The sequence below is a fragment of the Idiotropiscis lumnitzeri genome, chromosome 9, assembly GCF_059441095.1.
Source record: "Idiotropiscis lumnitzeri isolate Australia: NSW breed Sydney's pygmy pipehorse chromosome 9, RoL_Ilum_1.0, whole genome shotgun sequence".
In the NCBI taxonomy this organism is placed as follows: domain Eukaryota; kingdom Metazoa; phylum Chordata; class Actinopteri; order Syngnathiformes; family Syngnathidae; genus Idiotropiscis; species Idiotropiscis lumnitzeri.
In genome coordinates this window covers 15972897-15995414 of record NC_142399.1, presented here as the reverse complement: position 1 = coordinate 15995414, position 22518 = coordinate 15972897, and the positions used below count along the sequence as shown (strand labels likewise).

The 22518-nt window shown below is 39.3% G+C and overlaps 1 protein-coding gene across 2 annotated transcripts in view; it reads left to right on the top strand.

Annotated features, from left to right (window-relative positions):
* Positions 1-22518, top strand: part of inpp5a (inositol polyphosphate-5-phosphatase A) — a 146361-nt gene that overhangs the window by 118001 nt on the left and 5842 nt on the right. For both annotated transcript variants that reach the window (XM_088305189.1, XM_088305190.1), the window contains exons 12-13: positions 4901-4974; positions 21672-21783. In XM_088305189.1, the coding sequence (XP_088161315.1) occupies positions 4901-4974; positions 21672-21783 (186 nt within the window). The remainder of the gene's footprint in view (positions 1-4900; positions 4975-21671; positions 21784-22518) is intronic.

Genomic DNA, 22518 nt, shown 5'->3' with positions numbered 1-22518 from the left:
GACGCCCCCCTCCCCCACTTCTCCTTCCATGCTCATTGATTCTGCTTCAGTATCTCTTTATTGTAACTTTATCAGTGTGGATTCGGCAGATGGGGGACCGAGAAAGGAGATGGTGTACGGTAGTGCTAGTAAGTGATGAACCTTGCTGTCTGACCTGCCTCTCTTTTTCATGCCGGCAGCATTGCCTGCAATATTCCTCTAAAGCACAGAGATACATTTAACATAAGAGAAATGTTAATTTCAGTGATATATATATATATATATATATATATATATATATATATATATATATATATATATATATATATATATATATAGTAGTGCTGTCAAGTCAAGCGATTTTTTAACTAATCGCAAAAAAAAAAAAAAAAAATCCGTAATTAATTGCGATTAACCTAATATTTCAACTACTATCTTTTGTGAAGCTTGTAACTGGTATTTACTTATTTAATAGCTTGGAATTAATGTAAAATCACCAACAATGAAGTGTATTTTAACTCCAAGACTTTCTTTGATCCAAGAATATGATCTAAACGGAGTCGGGCATTTTTCTTAGAAGCAATTCTGCAAACTTCTACAGTACAGGATTTAATTCTGCCCACATGCACCACAGTCCAGCAGTGTTGGTTTGCAATGCCCAGTGATAACTTGAGCACGATGTACTAAAGATGTACAGTTAATATTTGATGTTGGCTTTGCAAATTGTTTTTGAAGTAAATAAAACTGAGTTAACTGAGTTAAAATATTTAATCGTGTGATATATATTTTTTTAAATCTCCAGTTAACGCTTTCATTTTGAAAGCATATATTGCCGAACGGTGACCATGGGAGTAGAATTATTTGTTGATGTTTGGTCCTTGATTGTCTGTGATGCAGCCCGCCTCTCTAACACAGTTGCGTACATGTACAATATGCCGAATGTACTTTAATCTGATCTTCAAGATTTGAAGTTAGTTAAATGCATTTCTTTCCGTGCGTTAACCCAAATTGTGGAATTGGTGTCCTTTTCCTGACTTGCGTCTAACTTCTTTACCATGTAATTCAGTTAGCATGGTAATGAAAGTTCAGCAGTGCAGTGCGCTGTCGATTTCAGCTTTGTTTGCTCCGGTCTGCTCCCGGTACCAATCGGCCACCTCTCTGTCAGTCAGTTTATTGCTTTTCCACACCAAATAATGAAGGTCCCATAAAAAAGAAGGAAAAATATTGCCCTTGCAATGAAAGCCAAGTATGAGGTGTAAAAATCAAATTAAATGACCTTTCACCCCAACATTTATTGATGGCTTTTAACAACAGCAGGTGTTGTCACAGAGGATAGTTGACAAGATTTAAATCAAAGCACAATTACAGGTGGCGGACAAGCCCCCGGTATTCTGAGAGGGACAGTTGGAGGCCGAACACCTCATATTCCCCGTTTTGTACCCCTCAACTTCCGACCTGAACTATCACCGCCTCTCTGATTTAGGATCGGATTTTTTTTTCATCCCAGCAAAGTCAGAAATTCCAACTCTTGACAGGGTCGTTTTTACCCAGACACTTCTTCATCTTCCCCCTGTGTGATATTGTACTGCATCATCTTGCATCACCTCCTCCACAACTCCCAAGGTCATTTCTGGTTGACAAACTACTGTTGGCTTTATAATGTCAAGAGGCCTTGAACCAATATAAGCTGATTTTTAAACCACTCACCCGCCACAGCAGCAGCACATTATGCTTAATTGACCTCGGATTAAATGTGGTGTGAAATTCTGGCATGCAGTCTTGTCCATTCACCTGAATGAATTACTCAACATTCACTTAGAAGCGATCGCAAGCACACACGGCCATATGCTACTCATCTGCTGTAGCAACTCTTCCACCCACTTAAATTATTTGTATTATACCCCATTTCCCTCAATCAGTGTTCAACCCTCAATCTCATATTTCAATGACACGTGTACCGTAACTAGAGTATCTATACTGCATGAGAGATGATACATATGAAGCATTCAAAGATACTTTTGTGAAAAGAAAAATGTTTTATACACTTTGTAAAAACATGGACTTCAAGGAAGAGAAGTGCCCAGAAGTAAAAACTTTCTTGATTTTTAAGGACTCAATTTAGATTTTTACTCGTTCATTCCGTGCTTTTGCGTGGGAGCGCTACTAGTTTAACAACCTTACTTATTTCGATGAGATGGCATAAGTTGGAGCCTGGCAGTCGCCACAAACTCGCCGCAACGCTTTGCTCTTTGTTTGAGCACTTACATTTATGGCTCAATCCAAAACTCTTCTTGACTCAGTGAGGACATTTTGAGGTGACCAGCAGGCCAATTTTCATCGAATAATCTTAGATTCTGGCAGTTGTGGTCATTACAAAATTGTTATGAGGTCATATAAGGATAATAGTGTGTGGCGTGAAGATTTTGATTGGGTTTTGACACCCGCACGTGCGGTGGATGGATGGCGGGACAGGATGGACAGTGAAGCGTGGGCTTGCATCCCATGCTCTGCCATCCCTCATCCACAGTGTGTGAGTCTCTCCTATGACCCCGGCAGTGTGAGTTTGATGAATGCGGCACATCTGCCCTCCTGAACCGCAGAGACTCCGACTGGGAGGCCCGCTGGCTGCAAGTAATGGCCACTGTTCTACATGGCTGACACATAATCACAAATACTAACACAGAGAGCCAGCGCAAAGACATCAAGACTCGCGCTTACGTGTCAACTCGACAACCATTTGAACAGAATTTGTCAGGCTAGGCCGTAGTTACACTCTCATAATAGAACCCGTCTTTCCGCTTTCCTCCCGGATATATATCGCACGCGCACCAAGTCATCTCTTTTGATATTTCATCATGTACCCGTCAACGTCGCGCCATATGTAATACACCAATGTAAAGTCATTAATGTCCACTTGCCTGTTCAGTTTCTGTCAAATTCTTCTCATCTTACCAGCGTCAGACTGTAATTGTTCCCCGCTCGGAAAAATGTAGTACAACCCATTTTACCATCAAAATAACTGTCCCAGAGGCAAGCCGATGTCTCCCAATCTGAAGGAAAAAGGCAGGGCCCGAGCGAGGCCCTCCAAGGGTTGCTAAGAGAACCTCGCTGTCAGTCTCTCAGGGAGGCAGTCATGCAGGTGCCGGAGCTACCTGTTCATCTCCCAGATAATTAATGTATACAAGAAGCCACTAATTGCACTTTTCACTAATGATTTATGGGTTTTGTGAAAGGGGGTAAATTGGGGGACGTGTGTGTGTACACTCTAGCAAGTGAGTACAGCTGGGTGAGGAGACATGATTAATGAAGAGTGCGTAGATGGACTGGCACTGTGGCGAGAGAACCCCCTTGTCGGACAGGCCAATGCATGCACACACACACACACACAAACTGACGGTTTGTGTCATTGTTGAGGCAGCATTATTCAATTATGATTGCTCGTGTTTTTAATGTTTAGCACTATTTTATGTTACACTAATGACTGTATTGACTACAACTACTAGGTAAGGTAAGTTTATTTTGATAGGATCATTCATACATTAAGCAATTCAAAGCTCCTAATAGAATTAAATAAATTCTAATCATAACATGCACGTAAGACCTGAAGCCATTTAGAAGAGCGAGAGGAGAGGAGAGCGAGTTAAAGGTGGTCATTGTTGTCATACATGAAACTGTTTGGGATTTTTAATTTCAATTTGTTTTAGTTTGTGTTTAATTTCAGTCAGTTTGAGTTAGTTTTCAGCCAGTGTGTTATTTTTACTTTTTTTCCCCAGGATTTTTTTCATTTTACTTTAGTTTTTATTCATTTTAGTATTAGTTTGAGTTTAGTGCAAGATTAAAAATTTTTATTTTGTCATAAAGTAAGGTAAACTACAATCGTCTGATGGCTTTTTGACCTTCCTTTTTCTGTACGGATGTACATCAATTCCAAAATAAATACACTTAAAATGAACCGCAATAATTCATGATTGTTATTAATTGACAAAAATTAAAACTAAGGAAATTTGCGCTTTAATAGTTAGTTCTAGTTAGCTTTATAAACATAAATTTTTCAGTCAGTTTAGATTCTTCTACAAGAATTGGAATTTTTATTTTTATTTCTTAAATGAGATTTATTTTCAATTTCAGATTTATTTATTTATTTATCTGCTTATTTATTTTTATTGCAATAACCTTGGGATGTTAGTACTTGATTGTCAGTCAACCCTGTATAAAAGGCATGTTGTACATCATGAATGGTAAATAATGATGAGTGGTGTTTATGTGCTGATTTGTGAGTGGGAGATGGATTTTCCACACCCTTGGATAAAGTAATGGCTGCACTTGGCTTCAGCTTGTAATCAGTCAGACAGAAGTTACCGTTTTTGCTTCACACCAACAAGGCCTCAGCTTCAAATCTCAGCTTTGGCTTTTCTGTGGAGAGTTTTTTTTTCTTTCCCCCCCCCGGTTCCCTCCGCAGAAAATAGCCTCCAGACGTATGATTGAGAGTCTGTCGCTATCTGTCAGCCCGGCACTTGTGCCCCTCCTCATGCCCCATGTCAGCTGCGATAGGCTCCATGTTCCAGCGACCCTGCACAGGATAAGCGATCGAGATAATGGATGGATAGTAATCAATCAAAGTAGTCACCATTAGATTTTCTTGTTATTGAGTGTGTCATTGCAGCTCTTCTATCAGAAAAGCTGTCAAAGATAAAATGTAAGTTGTCATTGCCTGTCTGTGAACACCCAACAGGTTTCCGAATGGCAAAGCTGAAGTCTTCATATTGACACATCCAGTATACTATGGTTGCATAATTCATTTGAAGGTTTTTGAGTAGCTTACTGCTTTGTTGCCTTTTGCTGCAGATGAACTTCAAATGTAATTGAACTACTGCGCGTCTCTCACCGCATCCTTGCATTTGTTGTTTTTTTCCCCCCATAGCTTTTAGAGTACGACAAAGAACTGTCAGTGTTCAAAGATCGACTGCATGAATTGGAAATATCTTTCCCACCCAGGTATGGACACACACACACACACACACACAATGGATATTCATTCAGACCAGTACTGTAGTGCTACTTTTGCCGTAAAATAAAAATGTTGTTTGTTGTTAGGAATATAATATGCGCTGCCACTATGAGACTCAGCATGACGAAAAATATGAATGCTTGCAAAATGTATTTAATTATACCACTTACTTTGCAATTACTTTTTTTTTATTCCAGACGTTGCTTTTTACGCGATAGTTTTTTCTGCTTGCATTGTGAGTGTGTGTGTGTGTGTGCAACATTGGTTTACGTGTGCTTTACATTTCATGAAACCATGACTGGATTGTATGATAAACAATTACTTCTCTGCAATCTTACTGCTGTGGTGTGAAAGAAATTATCTTGATTGGCATTTTCTTCACTGAAGACATTCTTTTAGAGTAGGCATTCTTTAATTTTGCCGTTTATATAAATAACTCCTAATATGAGCATCAAGGGGTCTACGAATACGACATCCATACGAAAATGGCAGAAAAATATCAGATGTCAATATTTTTACCTGGCTGTGGCCTTGGCCTTAGAGCAGCTGTGGGCAAACTATGGCCCGAGGACCACATGTGGCCCGTTAAATTCTTTAATCTGGCCCACTGAACTTGAAAAAAATGAAATGAAAAAACCTTGTTAATGTTTTATTTTCTAAGTAACAGTGGTTTTTCAAAGACATATATATTGTCGTAATGCTTTTGTTCACTTTCATTTAAAATTCAATGTATTTTTTTTTTTTGCTCTGATGAGGTAAGGTTACCAAAACACTTCATCCATCTGTTCCTGGTCCGGCCCCTCTGTCAAATTTTAGAACCCATTGTGGCCCGCCAATCAAAAAGTTTGCCCACCCCTGTCTTAGAGTGACAAGAGGTAGCCATTGCCACCCCTGGCCACCGTGTAGCTCCGCTCCTCCCACTGTGCCATGCATTCTCATATCGAACATCTAAACAATCAATCTGTTTGCCAAAATGGTTTCATAGCAGGTAATGGATCTGTTTTGAATTGGCCCAGAACAGCTTCAGCGTGCGCACATGTCTGAATTTGTGTGAATTCTTTTTTATGGGCTTAATATTCTGTCTCAGTGGGACTTGGAGCATGCGGTCTCCTCTCTTCTTTCCTCAAACAAATGCATTTGCAATTAGCCCTTTCGGAGGAGAGGGAGGGCAAACACGCTGTCGGCGTGGAAATATGTTTCGGGAGCAGCGCGTTAATGGCGCTTGACCTTTGCCGTTGGTTGTGACTCAATCAGTGCAGATAATGAAACGCTGTAATCAAACAATAATTACTTGATAAACTGCTCGGGTGGCAGGCACATGGCTACGGGGATTTTGCTCCGTGTATGTGTGTGTGTGCGTGAGCATGCGGGTGTGTGTTTTTGCGTGTATGAGCGAGAGAGAGACATACAGAGCGAGAGCGATGTTGAAGTAGTTATCAAAGCGCATGTGTTGTGTGAAGTGCTCAGTGTTGAATTTCATATTGAGTTACAGTGTGTGCGTATGTGCGTGAAAGAGCCCGAGAGAGTAGAGAGGGGGTGTGTGTGTGTGTGTGTGCGTGTCAAGGTTCTGCCGGTCCCTGTTTTTTAAATGACTCTGTGTCTTAATCAGGGGCCCCATTTACATCACTTTGCATAAGTGACATGTGGATTTATTGTCCTTTTATACTGGATGACATTTGCACCTATCCATATAATACTTAATCATCTTTCCACAGGGAGGAATGAGTGTGCTGCTGTGTTGGAATACAAATGATTTCCTCATACTTGAGGTGATGATGAATCAAATAGATGAAACCCAGGAGCAGCACATGAAATTTGATTTGATCTACTCGGTGTGTGTGTGTAACAAACCACATCATTGTCAAGCCCGTAATGGGTCGCAGTGGCCTAGTTAAACTTAAACAGTCCCCTCCTCCCATTTCTATTACACGCACACACTCATCATCACGCATTCTGGAACCCCTCCTCCTGTCAGGTCTGCCTTGTGCTTCTTGAGCAATCAAGCCTCCATGATTGTTCTCCATCACATAGTCTGCTCCAGACCAGCCCCTCACCATCTGTGAAGTAATTACTCTTTTTAGTGGCAGCCAGCAGCAGACAACCTCACACGGCTCACTTTTGTTCAAATCTATAAATCAATTCTATTCACAAACATTTCATCTGCGAGTGAATTCTGTCTCTCTGTTGTGTTGTGCGGTGCTTGAAATCACAAAGTGAGGTGGAAAGATTACACAAACATGAGTCCACTTACTATTATTGCTTTGGTTAAAAATGATCTCCAGCGTTTCTCTTAATGAGGCATTTCTGGCTTGTGTTTTGTCATGGATATTCCAAATATTTTTTGCTATTCTCTGCTAACCTTGAAAAGCATTGTGAGGAATTTATGAGAATTCAGGCGTAGTTTCATGCCAAGCTGTACTTTGTACAAAAAATGATCAGACCACTGAACGTCCTTTGACACGGTGTTTTAGATGTGTTGAATGTGAGACACAAACTCAATTCTGTTTCTTTGCCTTGCCGGAGAGATGAGAGAGGCTATTGTCGTTTTTAGTGCAAAGTGCAACAGGACTAAAATTTCTGAGGACGCTACAATCATATTTTGTAGACAACATACAACCTACCAAGTTTTGTCGATCAAGTTTGCCTGTCATGAAAATGACATGCCAATCATCTTTCAGATCCATGCTTTTAATTCCAGGTGATTTATGACCCCTGAAACAACTCTATCAAGACTGTCACTTTTATTTCCACCATATACATTTGTAAATATCCGTTTTTCCTGTGCATCCCTGCAGCATTTGTAAAAGTAACGCACTTCTTTTTCTCTCCAAATTATCTGTCAAAGTTGTTGCTGACAGGTATAAGTACTTCAGCACAGAGGTGAGGAATTTACCCTCGGCTTGTCATAGCTGGACCTGGAGCCAGTCGGTTGCCATGCACTGATCAGCCGCAGGGCTGCACACACCGACACTTGGCGTATTGGGAGGGAAGACGGTCTCTGGGCCGTATTCTTCCATCATATGCGTAAGAGGGAAAAGTCACGCAGCTGTGGCCTTTTCTGTCTTAGGTCTGTCATTTGCTCACCTTGCCGGATATACAGTATGCACTCTGGGTCGAGTGACCCTCAAATGCGAAGGTTCCATGTCAAATGTGGCTTTAAAGCTTACTCTAGTCTCTCGTCAAAAGAAGCACATTTCCTCGTATGTGCTTTCAAGGCTGTAAGTATGTCAGGCGTCCTGCAGGAGCGAACGATCATAAAGCACTCCTAGTTTGGATCCATTCACAACAATCGTGTTCCTCGAGGACCAGTTTCCTGGATGTTGTTCTATTTCTCCCTGATGCAACACACCTGATTCAAATGATCAGATGATCGGCTAGGTCCGCAGGAGCTGGATAACCTGCTCGTTTGAATCAGGTGTGTTGCAGCAGGGAGAGATGAAAAACAGGCAGGCTTGAAGACACCTGCTTTGCGATGTGCAATGTTCTTTCTTTCTGTCTTTGTCTTTCTTTCTTTCTTTCTCTTTCCTTTTTCCTTGCTTCCTTCCTTCTTTCCGATCAGCAGTGTTGTCATACACATATACTTACAACCCAATAATCTAGCACCCTGGTCCCCTACCACCAGACCACCATGTACACACAGTGAGACTGAAAACAAAATCATAATTAGCTTATCATAAAGGCACTGTGAGTTGCATATCATCTAGAATTACACATGATATTTATTGGTGGAGAATGTTGGTGCTAGTGGTCCTATGTTTTTATTCATTATTTTTATTTGTTTATTTTTTTAAGTTGCAGTTTTATAACAGGTGAACAAAGAAAGAACGCATGCTCTTGTTCAAAGTGTTCAAAGTCTAAACGTGCCCATGGCGCTTCTCACATCTCGACTGGCAGACTACACTGCGTTCACTACATTAGTCATTGCAAATTTAAAGTGTTCTTTATCTTTTTATGGGTTTCAGTGACATTCACAAATCTCATCTGTGCATGAATCACACCACTTTGTTGTGTCTGCGTTTATCCACTGGGTGTGTTAGAAGTCTGGACAGAAAAATATGACTAACTAAGAAGACAACAAGACTGCAAGTCCAGGCCCTGGGGACTTAGCTGTTAAAAGCAGAGTATGGCCCTGAGTATGTTTATCGGAAAATGTAAATTTATTTAGACAATTTTACATGCATACACTGTAATGCTGGAGTTGAATAGTCCTCACAGCTCCAAAATGTTCAACAGACCCCAAGAATGTCACATTTGTTCAACCATTAACATCGCATTGTCCTAGAGAGCTAGCCATTTTCACCACTTAAAATTCATCAATACTTATTACAAATAAACAAAACCCAAATGTGTTGACATATCAACAGAAATTGAACAATTTGTACAATAGGAGTCTCTGGCATGACGCCAGCAATATAAATAAATATATATATATATATATATATATATATATATATATATATATATATATATATGATAACGGCAAACAATTGCAATTGTGTAGTTTTATTTTTAGTTATTTTAGTTTTAATTTTCATACAATTGCTGTCAAGCAATTAAATTTTGTTCCGAGACGATGTACTAAAGATGTTCAGCTAATATGGTTCTGTACTTGAATTTGGCTTTGCAAAATATGCAAATTATTAGATTAATCACCATATATATATATATATATACATATATATATATATATATATATATATATATATATATATATATATATACATATATATATATATATATATATATATATATATATATATATATACATATATATATACATATATATATAATACTATTAATCCCACAGATTCAAGATATATCCCTTAAAACATACCACGGCATCATTTATGTATAAACTTATTCATGAATTTTGATTGATTTAGAGGAAAGCTTTTAGTATTCCTGTGATCCAATTTGTTTGCTCCTTTTTTGCACAAAATCAATGCAAAAATTAAATCGGGAGCCCTGCGTCAGCAGGGAACGCAGTGGACAATGAGAGCACAGCAGAAGAATGTATTCTGTCCTTAACATGGTTAGTGGAAATGGGCTTTGACAAAGATTTTGAGTGACATCGACCAACAGCGCAACTCTACCATGCGGCAAACGATGAGGGATTTCAGGGAATGAAAATAAAAGTTAAATAAAAGTAAAATGAAAGGAAACATTGAAAATGACAGCTGAAGGCAATGTGATTCTTTTGTCTAAGAAGGAAAAAAGCCACTGCAAATTTATTTTCAATACATGTTAAGAAAAGTGCGGAACAAATGTACTCAAAATGACACCGTGATATCATAAAACTGAATTAGCTCTCATATTGCCACAGAACCGGAAACGTAAACAAAAGTGGTCCGATATTGCGTGAAAATTACTGCCGCGTGCAAAGTAATGGAAAATGAACGGTGTGCAAAATCATGTCAAAGCGCATTGAGCTTGTCACGTGGTCTTAAATCAGTCATCAATAACCGCTTGAATGCGCAGCTACCGTTTCCTTCATCAGAAATGTGTCAACAGCTACATGGAAGAACTGAATGGTTTGATGCTGAGGAAATAACTTTCTAAAAAATTAATGGACTAAAACTATCTTTCACAGCATAAATGTTTGATTGGGACTAAACTCGAGAAAAATTCTCTGTCCTGTCAAAAGCAAGTTATAAATAAAGTGGCACTTCTAAGAAACCCCGTGCGGGTTGAACTCCAATTTGTTTGGATAATTCACGTGACAAATATTGGAAAAGAATCCCTTACATGGTCAAACTGGCCTGACATAAAACTGGACTATGTTTTAATGGTAAATGAGCGTTTTCCTACATATGAAGCTTAAGTAAACTCCGTAACAACTTCAACGGAACCTTTCTTGGATCTAACCTTGATCTTTAGAAGGCACCCTGCCAAAAAACAAAAGGTCAAATCCACTTGTGGAGAGTCCTTCTGAACTGGAATCTCACAAGATCATTCTTGACAGCAGTGTAAATTTGATTTCAAAATCCAACTTGGCAACATTTGAATCGATGCCGTGTTTGTCTGTGTTGTCAAAAGGCACAGGTGGAGTGAATGTGGATGGAGCAATTGATCATTGCTGTCTGCACACCGTCATTTATTTTCGCCTATTCACTCTCTTGATGGCAATCTGCTTCTTCTATGACATTCGCACCATGTATTTGTGTTCATAAATAAAAATAATACAGTACAGTATGTCGTAATTGGAGCCGGAAAAAAACAATACAGAGTGGCCGTTTTTCTATTGTAGCGCATCTGTAGATGTAGAAATTATGTGGAATCAAAATACTTGTGCCGCTGCATGTTTCTGTAACAGAGTACAATATGTGCTGTGATTGTTCCAATTGGTTTGTAGTTCATGTTTTTATTGCTATTCAACTTAAATCAAATTGATGAGGTAATAACTCATTAATTGCTGTGGTGAGTGGACACAAAAAGTACGCATTAAAATATCTAGTGCTACTTCTCATGACACAGATGCACTAGAATAGCACTCGTCTCTTGTGTGTTTTTCAAGTCTAGACATGGATAGAGAGAATAGCAGATCTCTATTTCTGGGGTCACAAGGTGAGTCACGAGATCAGGCATGGATCTTAAATCCTGGAAGAGGCCATCATTTTTCATCGCTGCTACTCAAGTGGGCACATAGGACCACACACTTCCTATTGTAATTGTATATTTTTCAATCCATGTGTTAAAGATCCACCATCCTAACGCAACAATAAAAGGTTTGAAGCAAACAACAATATAAAAGCATACTGTATTTAATGTATTTAGTTATTTTAATAGCGCAAAGGGCTCTCTTGCATAAAAATAGCCATTTAAGGATGGCACAAAACTGCCGAACAAGAAACCAGCATTAAGTACAATAAATCATTTTGGTGATTTTTCGACACAAATTCACTCATTCTAAATGTTACTTTGGAAAGAGGTGTTGTTTCAAAGAGTTGAATTGACTCAGAGACTTTCTACATACCCACAGACACTCATACAAGGCTCATGCTTGGTTCCCGGCGCAAGCTCGACCAATGAGAGAACGAGTGGATAGCTTACTTTTTTTTCCCTATTGCTAGAGACGACACACAGGGTGGATGTTATGACACCGTTGCAGGCAGAATCACCTTGCCCTTTGAGAAGGAAGCCGTGAATAATCGCACACATGGCCTTCGGCCAATTCCTCAACTGCTAATAAGTGTGCTAATAAAGAATCACTTTCCAGAGTAGTGGACATTTCTTTGAAGTGGCAATTTACACAAGCCTGTTTTGAACTGAAATATGTGAAAGCGGGTCTCATCGTTGAAGTTTTTTTTTTTTTTTTTAAACGATAGAATTGACTGTTCCATGTAAGGAGCTCAAAACTGTCTGTGAAAACGAAGGACATGCCTCTCCATAGGATAGGGAATGATTTGGCGCTTCATGATTTGATTACGATTGCGATTCAGGGGCTATGATTTGATTATAAAACGGTTATTGAGGTATCTTTTTTTTCTTTCTTGATCCACTTTTTCACAACACATTTTTTGTCTCACTGAGTAAACAATCACTTGCGATTTTTAAGAAGCAATAACAGATTCATTTATTTCCATTATATATTTATAAACTGATGGAAATGCGTCTAAACTGGAACGTTACAAAGTTTGTGCAACGTTGTAATGAAAAACCAAAAATGCTATATCAAAATGAATGGGAGCATTTTGTAAAAAATAAATAAATAAATAAATCTTTTTAGGCTTTTCAACAAAAAATTGGATCATTTAACACAAAAAAATACCAGTTAATTACAAATGTGCATATACTTCAGTACCAGCTGCTCGAAAAGGTGCTTTGTTGATTGTTAAATGTTTGTAAACATGAAATGGTTTCAGTCACAAATAAAATACTCCTTCTGTATCTGCAGCTTTGCGGTACATTTAATCTTCAACAAAATAAAAAGGCCGTCCAGAGTTGTATAAATGTATAATTCTGTAACTATGGCTCAATTTTATTTTAAAACTGTAATAAGAAATGTGTCTCCTACTGCCAGTAAAAAAGCGATGGGATGGTCTGGTGCACTTTCATTTTCCCCGTCGGAATAAGGACGCAATTCCTTAGCAATAAATGCCGGGGTGTCCTTTGTAATTTGCTTCGCCTTTTCCAATGATTCTGACAATTTTTCAATTGCTTCCTCGATTGTTCTCTGACTGGTAGCACCATTTATAGCCGCAGCAACACCAACCAGCCGTCTCCCAGACTCCTCCGTAGGGTTGACCACTTACTGTAGTTTTCTTCCACTGCCGACGTTGTAGAAGCAAAAGTTTTCTGCTTTTAAGTCAGAAGGAACATTTTGGATTTCATGGTGAGGTGGGTGGCGGTCATCCATATTTGTTTTGTACACGTCCCAACTTGTCTCAGTTCCGCATTATTTTGAACATTATGTATTACTTCAATTAACCTATTTAAATAATCGGAACGTGGACGTCCACATTGAAATCAAATTCAGATATCTGAATCGCAATGCATGGAGAAATCTCAATTTTCCCCCACCTCTCCATCTCCTCTTCTGCTTCACAATTGAATCCGGCAGTCACATCAACCAACAAAAGTTTTTATTGACATAATGGCTCATGAAGTCCGACTCAAAATGCCTTTTCATCCACAAAATCAATCAGTTAGTGCACAATAATCGAGTGTTTTGTTCCAAAATGTCATTGCCAACTACAAGGCCTGGCATGCATATATCAGCTGTTTTTGCATCTCTTTATGAATGGGAGCTTTTTTGACCACATTGTCGCCTGTATGTGAATTCTTAAAAAAAAAAAAAAAAAACGGCTGATGAACATCGCTTCGGAATGTTTTTGAGGCCAAAGCCAACTTCTTGCAAAGCTCGCCCCTCTGCTTCTGATGGCTGCACGGGCGATGTCATCCGCCCCGAGAGTGCATTTGCTTGTGGGTCTGTTTGTCCGATTGCGCCACTGTTCCTGTTACTTCCAGCATAAAAGGGCTTTCTTGTTCTCTGCCAGCAAGTCATTCTGAACTGATTCAGAGGCAGTCTCTCCATTTATGGAGACCCACTAAAGTAGTTACGCAACAATGTTTATTCTTAAAGCAGTACCGTGTGCGTGGCTCATGAAGAAAAAAAAAAGCTGATCTACTGAACACGAACATTGTTTCTACAATCATCTACGCATCCATCATTATAACTACTAGAGAGCTTGTGAAATTGGTGAGGGCCCATTGTCTCGATAATAGCTGAATAATGTCCACTGTCATGTGTCATTGCCCGGGATGATGCCACTGAAGGGAGGGCTTTGTTGAAAACAATCTTTGTCAGAGAGGATTGAATTGAGGCCATCTGTGACTCGGTTCCTTGGTGTGGAGAAACTAAATGCTACACATGTCATAGCTGAACCCTCGCAAGCTGTGAGCAATGAGCTACCGGTGGCATTTTACTCTGTTTGTACTGCGCTGTGCCAATGTTGTGCCGGCGCGCGTCCCAGCTCGACAAAACTGAAGCAAACACGCAGCTTTATTGATAGCATTTGGCTCATCTTTCGCTCGCCTGCCAGTATGTGTATGTCGTGTTGTGTTTTTCCAGGCCTCCCCTGACAACGCAAACAAACAACCGCAACCGAGGCTGGGAGTCGTTTCGGACGTTTTAGCCGATAGAAGCCGTTCGAATATCGACAACATCCCATGATGCCTCTTTGTGCCCTTGAACTGTCGATGATTGTTATGATTTGTATACAGTCATCCCCATCTTGCCAGTTTGGTAAAGATCTTTTGGGAAACGGAATTGTTTCCAGTCATTTCCTCATTTTTATTCTTTCGCTTTCAACTCAACATGACACTGTCGCTGTTTCTGCTGTTCCTCTGGTGTCTATTATTTATGTGTTTTAATTTGCGTTCTAATTTCCCGCTAATTTATATTACACCATATGGAAAGCGCTTTGTTGCAGCTCCAGCTGTTGTGACATGCGCCATATAAATAAAGTTGGATTGTATTCCGTTTTATACCCGGTAGCATCGTTTTATTCGGAGATAAGATTCTGAGACAAGGAAATGTGCCATCCATCCTGGTGTCTCGATTACAATGAAACCAGCCCGTGTCTTTTTGTTCAGCCGGCTTTGAGATTTTCACGTTTAAAAAAAAAAAAAAAAAAAAAAAAAGTCGAGCAAATACTGTTTATCAAGTGTTGTATTAATTGTGTGTGTTTCTGCAGTATCTTGTGACTAAAATGTGAATGACAAGCCCTCTTCCACAATAGCAGTATGTCTCTCACACACACACACACACACACACGCATGCACATTATAGGTATGGCCTCACCTCTCCTTGTTTCACTGTGTGAAAACAAACAGGCTGAAGTAAATGTGAGTAATGTGTCTGCAGTCAAATCAAACATTAAGCCCCAAACCAAGCGTGAATGAGTGAGCTCTTGATGGGCTCTACACACTCTCGGTGTGGGCCCAAACTCTCATGCATCATCTGAGATGATAGGTCAGCGGTGCAAAAAAATGGGCAAACAAACCAATCAGAAAATCGAAATGTCTACTTAATAAGATGTGTTTTGCAAATGAGTTTATTATTCTCAGCCAGACCTCGTGGGTATTACAAATGACTGCAATATAATTACCTCGCCCCATGTCAGCTGGGGTAGGTTTTAATCAACCCACCCTCGTCTAGAATAGACTCGAACTGTGATCAGAAGATCATATTCATCTTTTTATGTAATTAAACTACAACAATTAACAGTGCCAGTTAAATTTTCAAATGGAAATGCAAATGTACAATTCCCTTTTTTTTCAGTAGGGCTGTGTAATTAATTGAAATTTGATTATACTCAACGATTACAAAATTGGCATTATTGTAATAAAACATTTTTATGCAGTTATAAAACATTGTTAAAATAGTATTGATTTTACAATGTCTAATACTTATCGTAAGAGTACCCTTTAGTACGAAATTTGGACCTCCTATTGAAATTGTTTATATATATCTTTATATTTTTTTATATTTTCACCTGTTTTTTTTTTATATTTTAAGATAAAATAAATTTGATTTGTCTTAATATTGTTTCTATTCAACCATTTTTTGTTTTGTAACCAAAAAGAATAATTTGCATAATTGTGATTTCAATTATTACTAAAATAATTGTGATTAATATTTTTTTTTCAATATCGAACGGCCCTATAAGAACACGTCATTTATATGTTGGGAAAGTAAAGGTATGCATCGAGCGTCACGTAATTGAAGAGTTGACCTCAACTCAATCTCAGTTGAGGTCAACTCTTCAATTACAGAATAAAACAACTGTGCTGTATTAAACTTGAGCTTTTCTTTGCGTTTAGGCTTTAAATGTTATCCTTGATTAATTTCTGACTTTGCCCATTGAGAAATGATGAATTCAATATTAAACACATTTTTCAAAAACATTCCAAACGTTAGGTCTTTGTGAATGCTTACTTCTGTTTCTGATTTTTTATTTTTTTTTGGATCTCATTCAATGTGTGTACCCTACTTTAGTTTTGAGTGAACCTCACTCGTCAAAATTGCGTCATCGTGGCAGCCAGACAGTTATAGTAAATCCCTTCAGCAATATTACAGCTACAACTACCTGACTCCACTATGAGTTGGACTGCGGTGAAAAGAGCAGAGTCTGTCGCTGTGTGCGTAGAACTTGCGTCAACTCGTCTATGCAGGTACGCAACTGTTAGTGTTATCAGCTTGGACAATTAATTAGTGTAATTAGTCTTTGTATGGCCAATAAGGGTGTGATAGGACTGATGGCCCCCAGCCCACACGCCCTCTCAGAGCGTTTACCCGCCGTGATAAATTTGTGAAGTCACTAATCGGACACGTTCATCACTTTAGCCCGAGCACACCATTTCAGCTGTTTGCTGTTGCATTAAGGCTCGTTTTCTTTCTTCGAACCAACGGAGGGTGCGGTGCAGAAAAAGGGAGCAGCATATACGAGCACACAACAGGTGCCCGGAATTGCCCTTTAATTGCCATTGTCGAGAGATTCGTAATCAGCTTTTACAACTGCCGGTTGTCATTAAAAATGACGACGTTTGAACGCAAATGGCTCATTTTGCAATACGGCGGAAGTTTATTGTTTCAAGGAAGCGAGGAGGAAAACTTCATCATGTCAATCTCTTTCAACACCAACGTGACCTGCGGCTTGTTGGTCAATAAAGCCGTAATAGAGTCGGGTCCTGATAGGGGGATTGTTCACTGTTGAGATTGCGATCCCTCCCTCAGGAAGCAGGAGGCATTCGGGCCACCCTGAATTCAAACATCTCGGCAACTCCTTTGAAGATTTTGCTCTTTTCCACCTTCCTTTAGCCTCTTTCTGTCTGATCCGTCTTTATCCCCACTCTTGGATCGCTTTTACTCATCCTATTCTTCATGCTCTCTTTCATCCCCGGATCACTTCTTTAGCCTTTTGATTAGCAGAGCAAAAAACATAATAGATTTCCCCCTGTGGTTTAAGTGCTATTAATGCTAATTGGAGGCAGGGAACGTCTTTAAGTTTCGCTCCGCAGGTCTGTTTGCTCACCTGGTGGGGGGGCCCTGCGCACGTGTGAGTTTGTGTGCACGTGTGTGTTGACCCTGTTTGTGCCCCTGCTTTAACCTCTCACACTAAAGCACGCAAGCTGCCATTTCATTAGCTCAAGATTTATACAAATGATTACCACTCGTACAATACTTGAACATGATTGCAGTGAGTTTTGGAAATTAACTGCAAAACAAATCGACCACGAACTGAGTAGAGGTCACAATATGCAAGTTTTCGTTTCGAGTTCTTCCAAACTCATAAAAGGTATTGCCTGACTGTTCAATTGGGTGCTATAACATTTTCACAGTTTTTTTTTTGTCTTTCATGCAATCTCACCTTACCTGAGACAATCTATTATTTGCCACCTTGATGCTACATACGTTGTTGCATTCAAGTGACATTTATTTATGCAGCACATAATCACAGAAGAGTCTCAAAAGGCTTTACAATCCCACAATTAACTAATTTTAATGACATCCCCTTGTAACAATTCTAAAATAAAATACTTTTTTGTAAGATTGACATTGTTAGGTAAGTACTGCTTTAACATTGTTTATTGTCGTTGTAGTAGTTTGCAGGAATTTTGAAGTACATTGCTTTTTAGAGAGCTATTTCTGCTTTTGTATTGGCTCATATTGGATTGTGTACCTAATGAAAAGTCCTTGCGTTTACAGAGCCAAGTCGGCATACGTACTGTGTTGTCCACTACTGGTTGATGGTATTGTAAATTAATTGAATCCACGCCTTTGTTACCTCTAGGCTTCAATACTGTAATGTACGTTGCTTTGGAGTCAGCCAGTCCTCCCTCAAGCGCCTCCAACTGGTGCAGGACTAAGCGCAGCCTCGGGAGGATCGCGCCTTTTCTATTGCCGGTCCTTCCCTGTGGAATGAGCTTCCATTGAATGTTGGGCAAGCCCCCTTTCTGTCCACTTTTAAAACTCGTTTCAAGACACATTTTTATTCTTTTGCTTTCAATTCAACATGAGACTGTCGCTGTTCTTCTGGTATATATTGTATGTTTTTATGTGTTTTAATTTGTGTTCTAATTACCCACTAATTTATATTACACCATATGGAAAGTGCTTTCTTACAGCTCCAGCTGTTGTGAAATGTGCTAGATCAATAAAGTTGTAAAAACCATACTTGCAGAGAAGATCCACTTATGTTCCGCTACAGTTAGCACATGTGCTATTGAAGGAGCAAATTGGATTGGTATTACAGTATGTAAGGCTTCCCTTCCACTCTGATGAGCACCGGCAAACAAATTGGATCGGTGGTGTGTAAATCTGAAGCCGTTTGATGAGCCGAATGGGCAAATTGAATTCTCAACAATGTAAATCTTTATCAGCTCGCCCAGCGCCGCGCCTGCGTCTGCTTAAATCAAGTGATCATTCCCTGCTGTTCCAAGACACGTGCAATCTCTACTGGCCATTTGCCGCCGCACCTAATCTGTTTTTGATGACTGTGTAGGGACGTAGTCATACATATCGGCAACTGAGTCTTCCCCGGCCCGCTTCCCCTAAATTGCTCTCATTCTTGCTGTTATTCTGCCCCTCCCTCTCTCTCATTTCTCTCTCTCTCTCTCTCTCCCGCTCTCTGTCGCTCTCCACCAACCACACTCTCACAACCTGTGCAGTTGGCAGAGAAATATTACTTTGATTAAGCCGTTCGTATGTGTTGATTCAAGAGATTACTCAGATGACTACTCATGCTAATGGACCTCCTGTTGTTTTCATGAAAAAACTTTGATCAGTTTGTAATATCAAGCTCTTTGATTCATATCTCGCATGTATCTCATCATTAGAGATGGCAGTTGAGATTTTTTTGCCCCTCGCCAAGTTGACGAATTCGCACAGTACCATTTGACAAAGCAAATAAACGTCGAGACATCACTAATGTTGCTATCACCTGCATTTTGCAAACGGGTAACAGTTGTCCAGGTGTTTGATATTCGCTACAGAGCTACATTGGGAACTATATCGCATGTGTAGCGTGTGTAGGAACATTTCAGAAACGAGCTGTCAGAAGATCGTGGCTGCATTTGTTGTCACTCTAAATGTATATGCAATAACGCGCTAGCGGTTTTATTTCTCTTACCGTCTGTGTTAAGGTCTGTCCATGGTGACACAAATCACCATAACAAATAATTATTATTATTTTATTTATTTATTTATTCATTTACATTTTTTTTTAAAGACTGCTCATATATCCAACGCACATGTCATTATTTTGCAAGTTACAAAGTTGAATTGAACTGCAGGGTGTACATTGCTCCCTAAACCCATTAAGAAGAATAATATTATTTCTTATTTGTAATGCTCTTTAACGACATCCTAAATATCCTTTTCAAATGGTCTTTAAATGCTTAATATCAACAAATGCAGACTCTAGTATCAATATGTTTGCATTGTAGAGTGCCTTGTCCCGATTAAAAGTCATTGGAATGCACAAATTGATTTTTAAAATACGTCTGATGGAGGGCCAAACTTATTAGGAAAAAAAAAAAATCTTACCCCATTTGGACAAGATATATACTTGTCATGTGCAGTATTATTTACAACGAATCAGTGTGCGCCCCTCTGCACAGTTTTAGTTGACTGCAGTCATTTTAAGCACAAAACATTTTAGTCAAATGATATATTTATTTATTTGTTTATTTATTTATTTATTTATTTTCTTTAACCACTGACAAATGCTGATATGGATTGTTCTTATCTGTCTGTTTCATTATTGATTCCCCCCACTGGCTCTTGCCGCATTTAAGCAACTGTTGCCAAAGATGGATCTAATCGGATCACAGTTGCATAAGATTTGTTCTTCATTGCAAACTTGTTCTTACGTCGTTAAAGCAGCATTGAAACCAAGAAAAGGTGTCATGCATTTATTAAAAGTCAAATACAAGTGCATGTGACCTCAGCAAATGTAGTAGCATGATTATTTTTTTGAAAAAAGTAATTATTTTTGTTTAGTTTGAAAATTAGATTGAATTTGATAGATTGAGCTAGGGTATTTTTTGTTGTCAGAGCAGCGGGCAAATCTAATATGTGCCTTAATTATCAGAAGAGTGGCCAATAAGAGGGTGTACAAAATGTTTAACACTATGAAATACTCCAAATAAACGCCTCCGTTTGCTATTTAAGTGTCCAAACAGACTTTGGCTCGAGTGTACCCGAGCTATAGTTTGAAAGAAAGAAAGATGTTCAAATACAACTAACAGCCACATATCTGAAAGTCCAATTGAGAAGTTTGCAATTTGGCAGCAAGGGAAGCAAAGCATGCAAATCCGTGATGGATTGTTTTTGATTTTTTTTAATTAATAGACAGAAAGGAGCCCATTTAGGTTAAACATATATTTTTTTTAAAAGCACACTCTACAACAGGGGTGGGCAGACTTTTTGATTGAAAATGAATAAAAGCATTACAACAAAATATCTATGTTTGAGACACCAGAATATTTAGAAAATAAAACATTAACAAGGTTTATTCATTTAATTTTGTTTTCAAATTTGGCGTGTCGGATTCAAACTTTAACGGGCCCCATGTGGCCCCCGGGCCTTAGTTTGCCCACACCTGTTCTACACCATGTGTGATGAATGGTTTTACCGTATGCTGTGATACCTCTAAAATAACTTCAGAAGTAGTAGTATGCAGAGGTGGGCACTCTCCCCTATCTTGACGGTCCTCAACTGAGCACCCTTCCTTCATTGTCCCTCCGTCCTCGTCCTTTTAAAGCGCTTCCGTCCTCACTTTTCAACCGGAAAAATGATGTGTATACTGTGTAATATTTCAATTCTATAGGGACGATTAAAGCCTATTTAGTCCTTGCTTAGTCCATCCTTTTAAAAAAGAAAAAACTTCTCGCCCTCTTTCCTCAATCCCCAAAATGGGCGTCCACATCTGGGACGGAATGCCCGTCTCTGGTATTATGCACTGCACTCCAAATTTTGTTGACTGTTATACAGTACCTTTGCTTTATTGATGGATGACTGCTACTGAGTGAATACTTTTTATAAACATTTTTTTGGTTGAGTTTTTCTCCACAATACCATACAAAATGAACAAACGCACTCTAATTGGAAAAAAAAAAGTCAAAACATAATCTGATTGACTGACGTAAACTGATTGGGTCTGACTTTGTTTCCCCTCAGTTACCCGTACAGTGAAGACAGCAGTCAGGGCAAGCAGTACATGAACACCAGATGCCCTGCCTGGTGTGACCGAATCCTCATGTCTTCATCTGCCAGAGACCTTGTCTTAAAGGTGAGTTTCATCGTCATCATCCCCAAGCTTTAGAACGTTACTTCTACCCGAGTTCATTTAAGGTGCTTCTATTTAGTACAATTGATGTCCAAACCGGCGTCACTTCCTGATTGCGTACCCAAACACACGTGGAAGCTGATCTCCTAAGAGGGTGCAACCTGGATTATGTCTGACAAACATGCTCAATTGTTGCAAAGTTTCTTTTGCGCCTTGTGGAATGAGTATACGCTAATAGATAGCTTTAGCATTTACAATGTGATTTATTAAACCGGCGACGAATTGCTGTGCTTTCCTCACAGGATCATTTCGATAAAAAGAGTAAAAGAAAAAAACAAAACAAAGAAAAGCTTGTCTAACCAACGAACCAACCTAAGCATTTTAGATCCTTCCGGTTGGATTCTGAGCACACATTTGAGTGCGGAGAGCCAAACATTGCGGCATTCAGCTGTGAAAAGAGATGCAGCAGTGTATTGTACAGCCGACAGCCCCCCCAACGGGGAGCCGCTCAGGAAGTTTGACTTTCTTTTGTTCCCAACAAATGAGAAATTCCTTCCTGACCTTTCTTCTTTGCTGACTGGAGCAACACTAAAACAATAACCGCAAAACAGCAAGTTGGAGAAAAACAGTGACGGTAAAGAACATTCGCATACGTGCACCTGGACGGCCGTTTGCCGTGTTTCCGTGGAGCCAAAGCTAATTGCGTGTAATGCCGAGGACGGTTAGTGTGTCCACAGA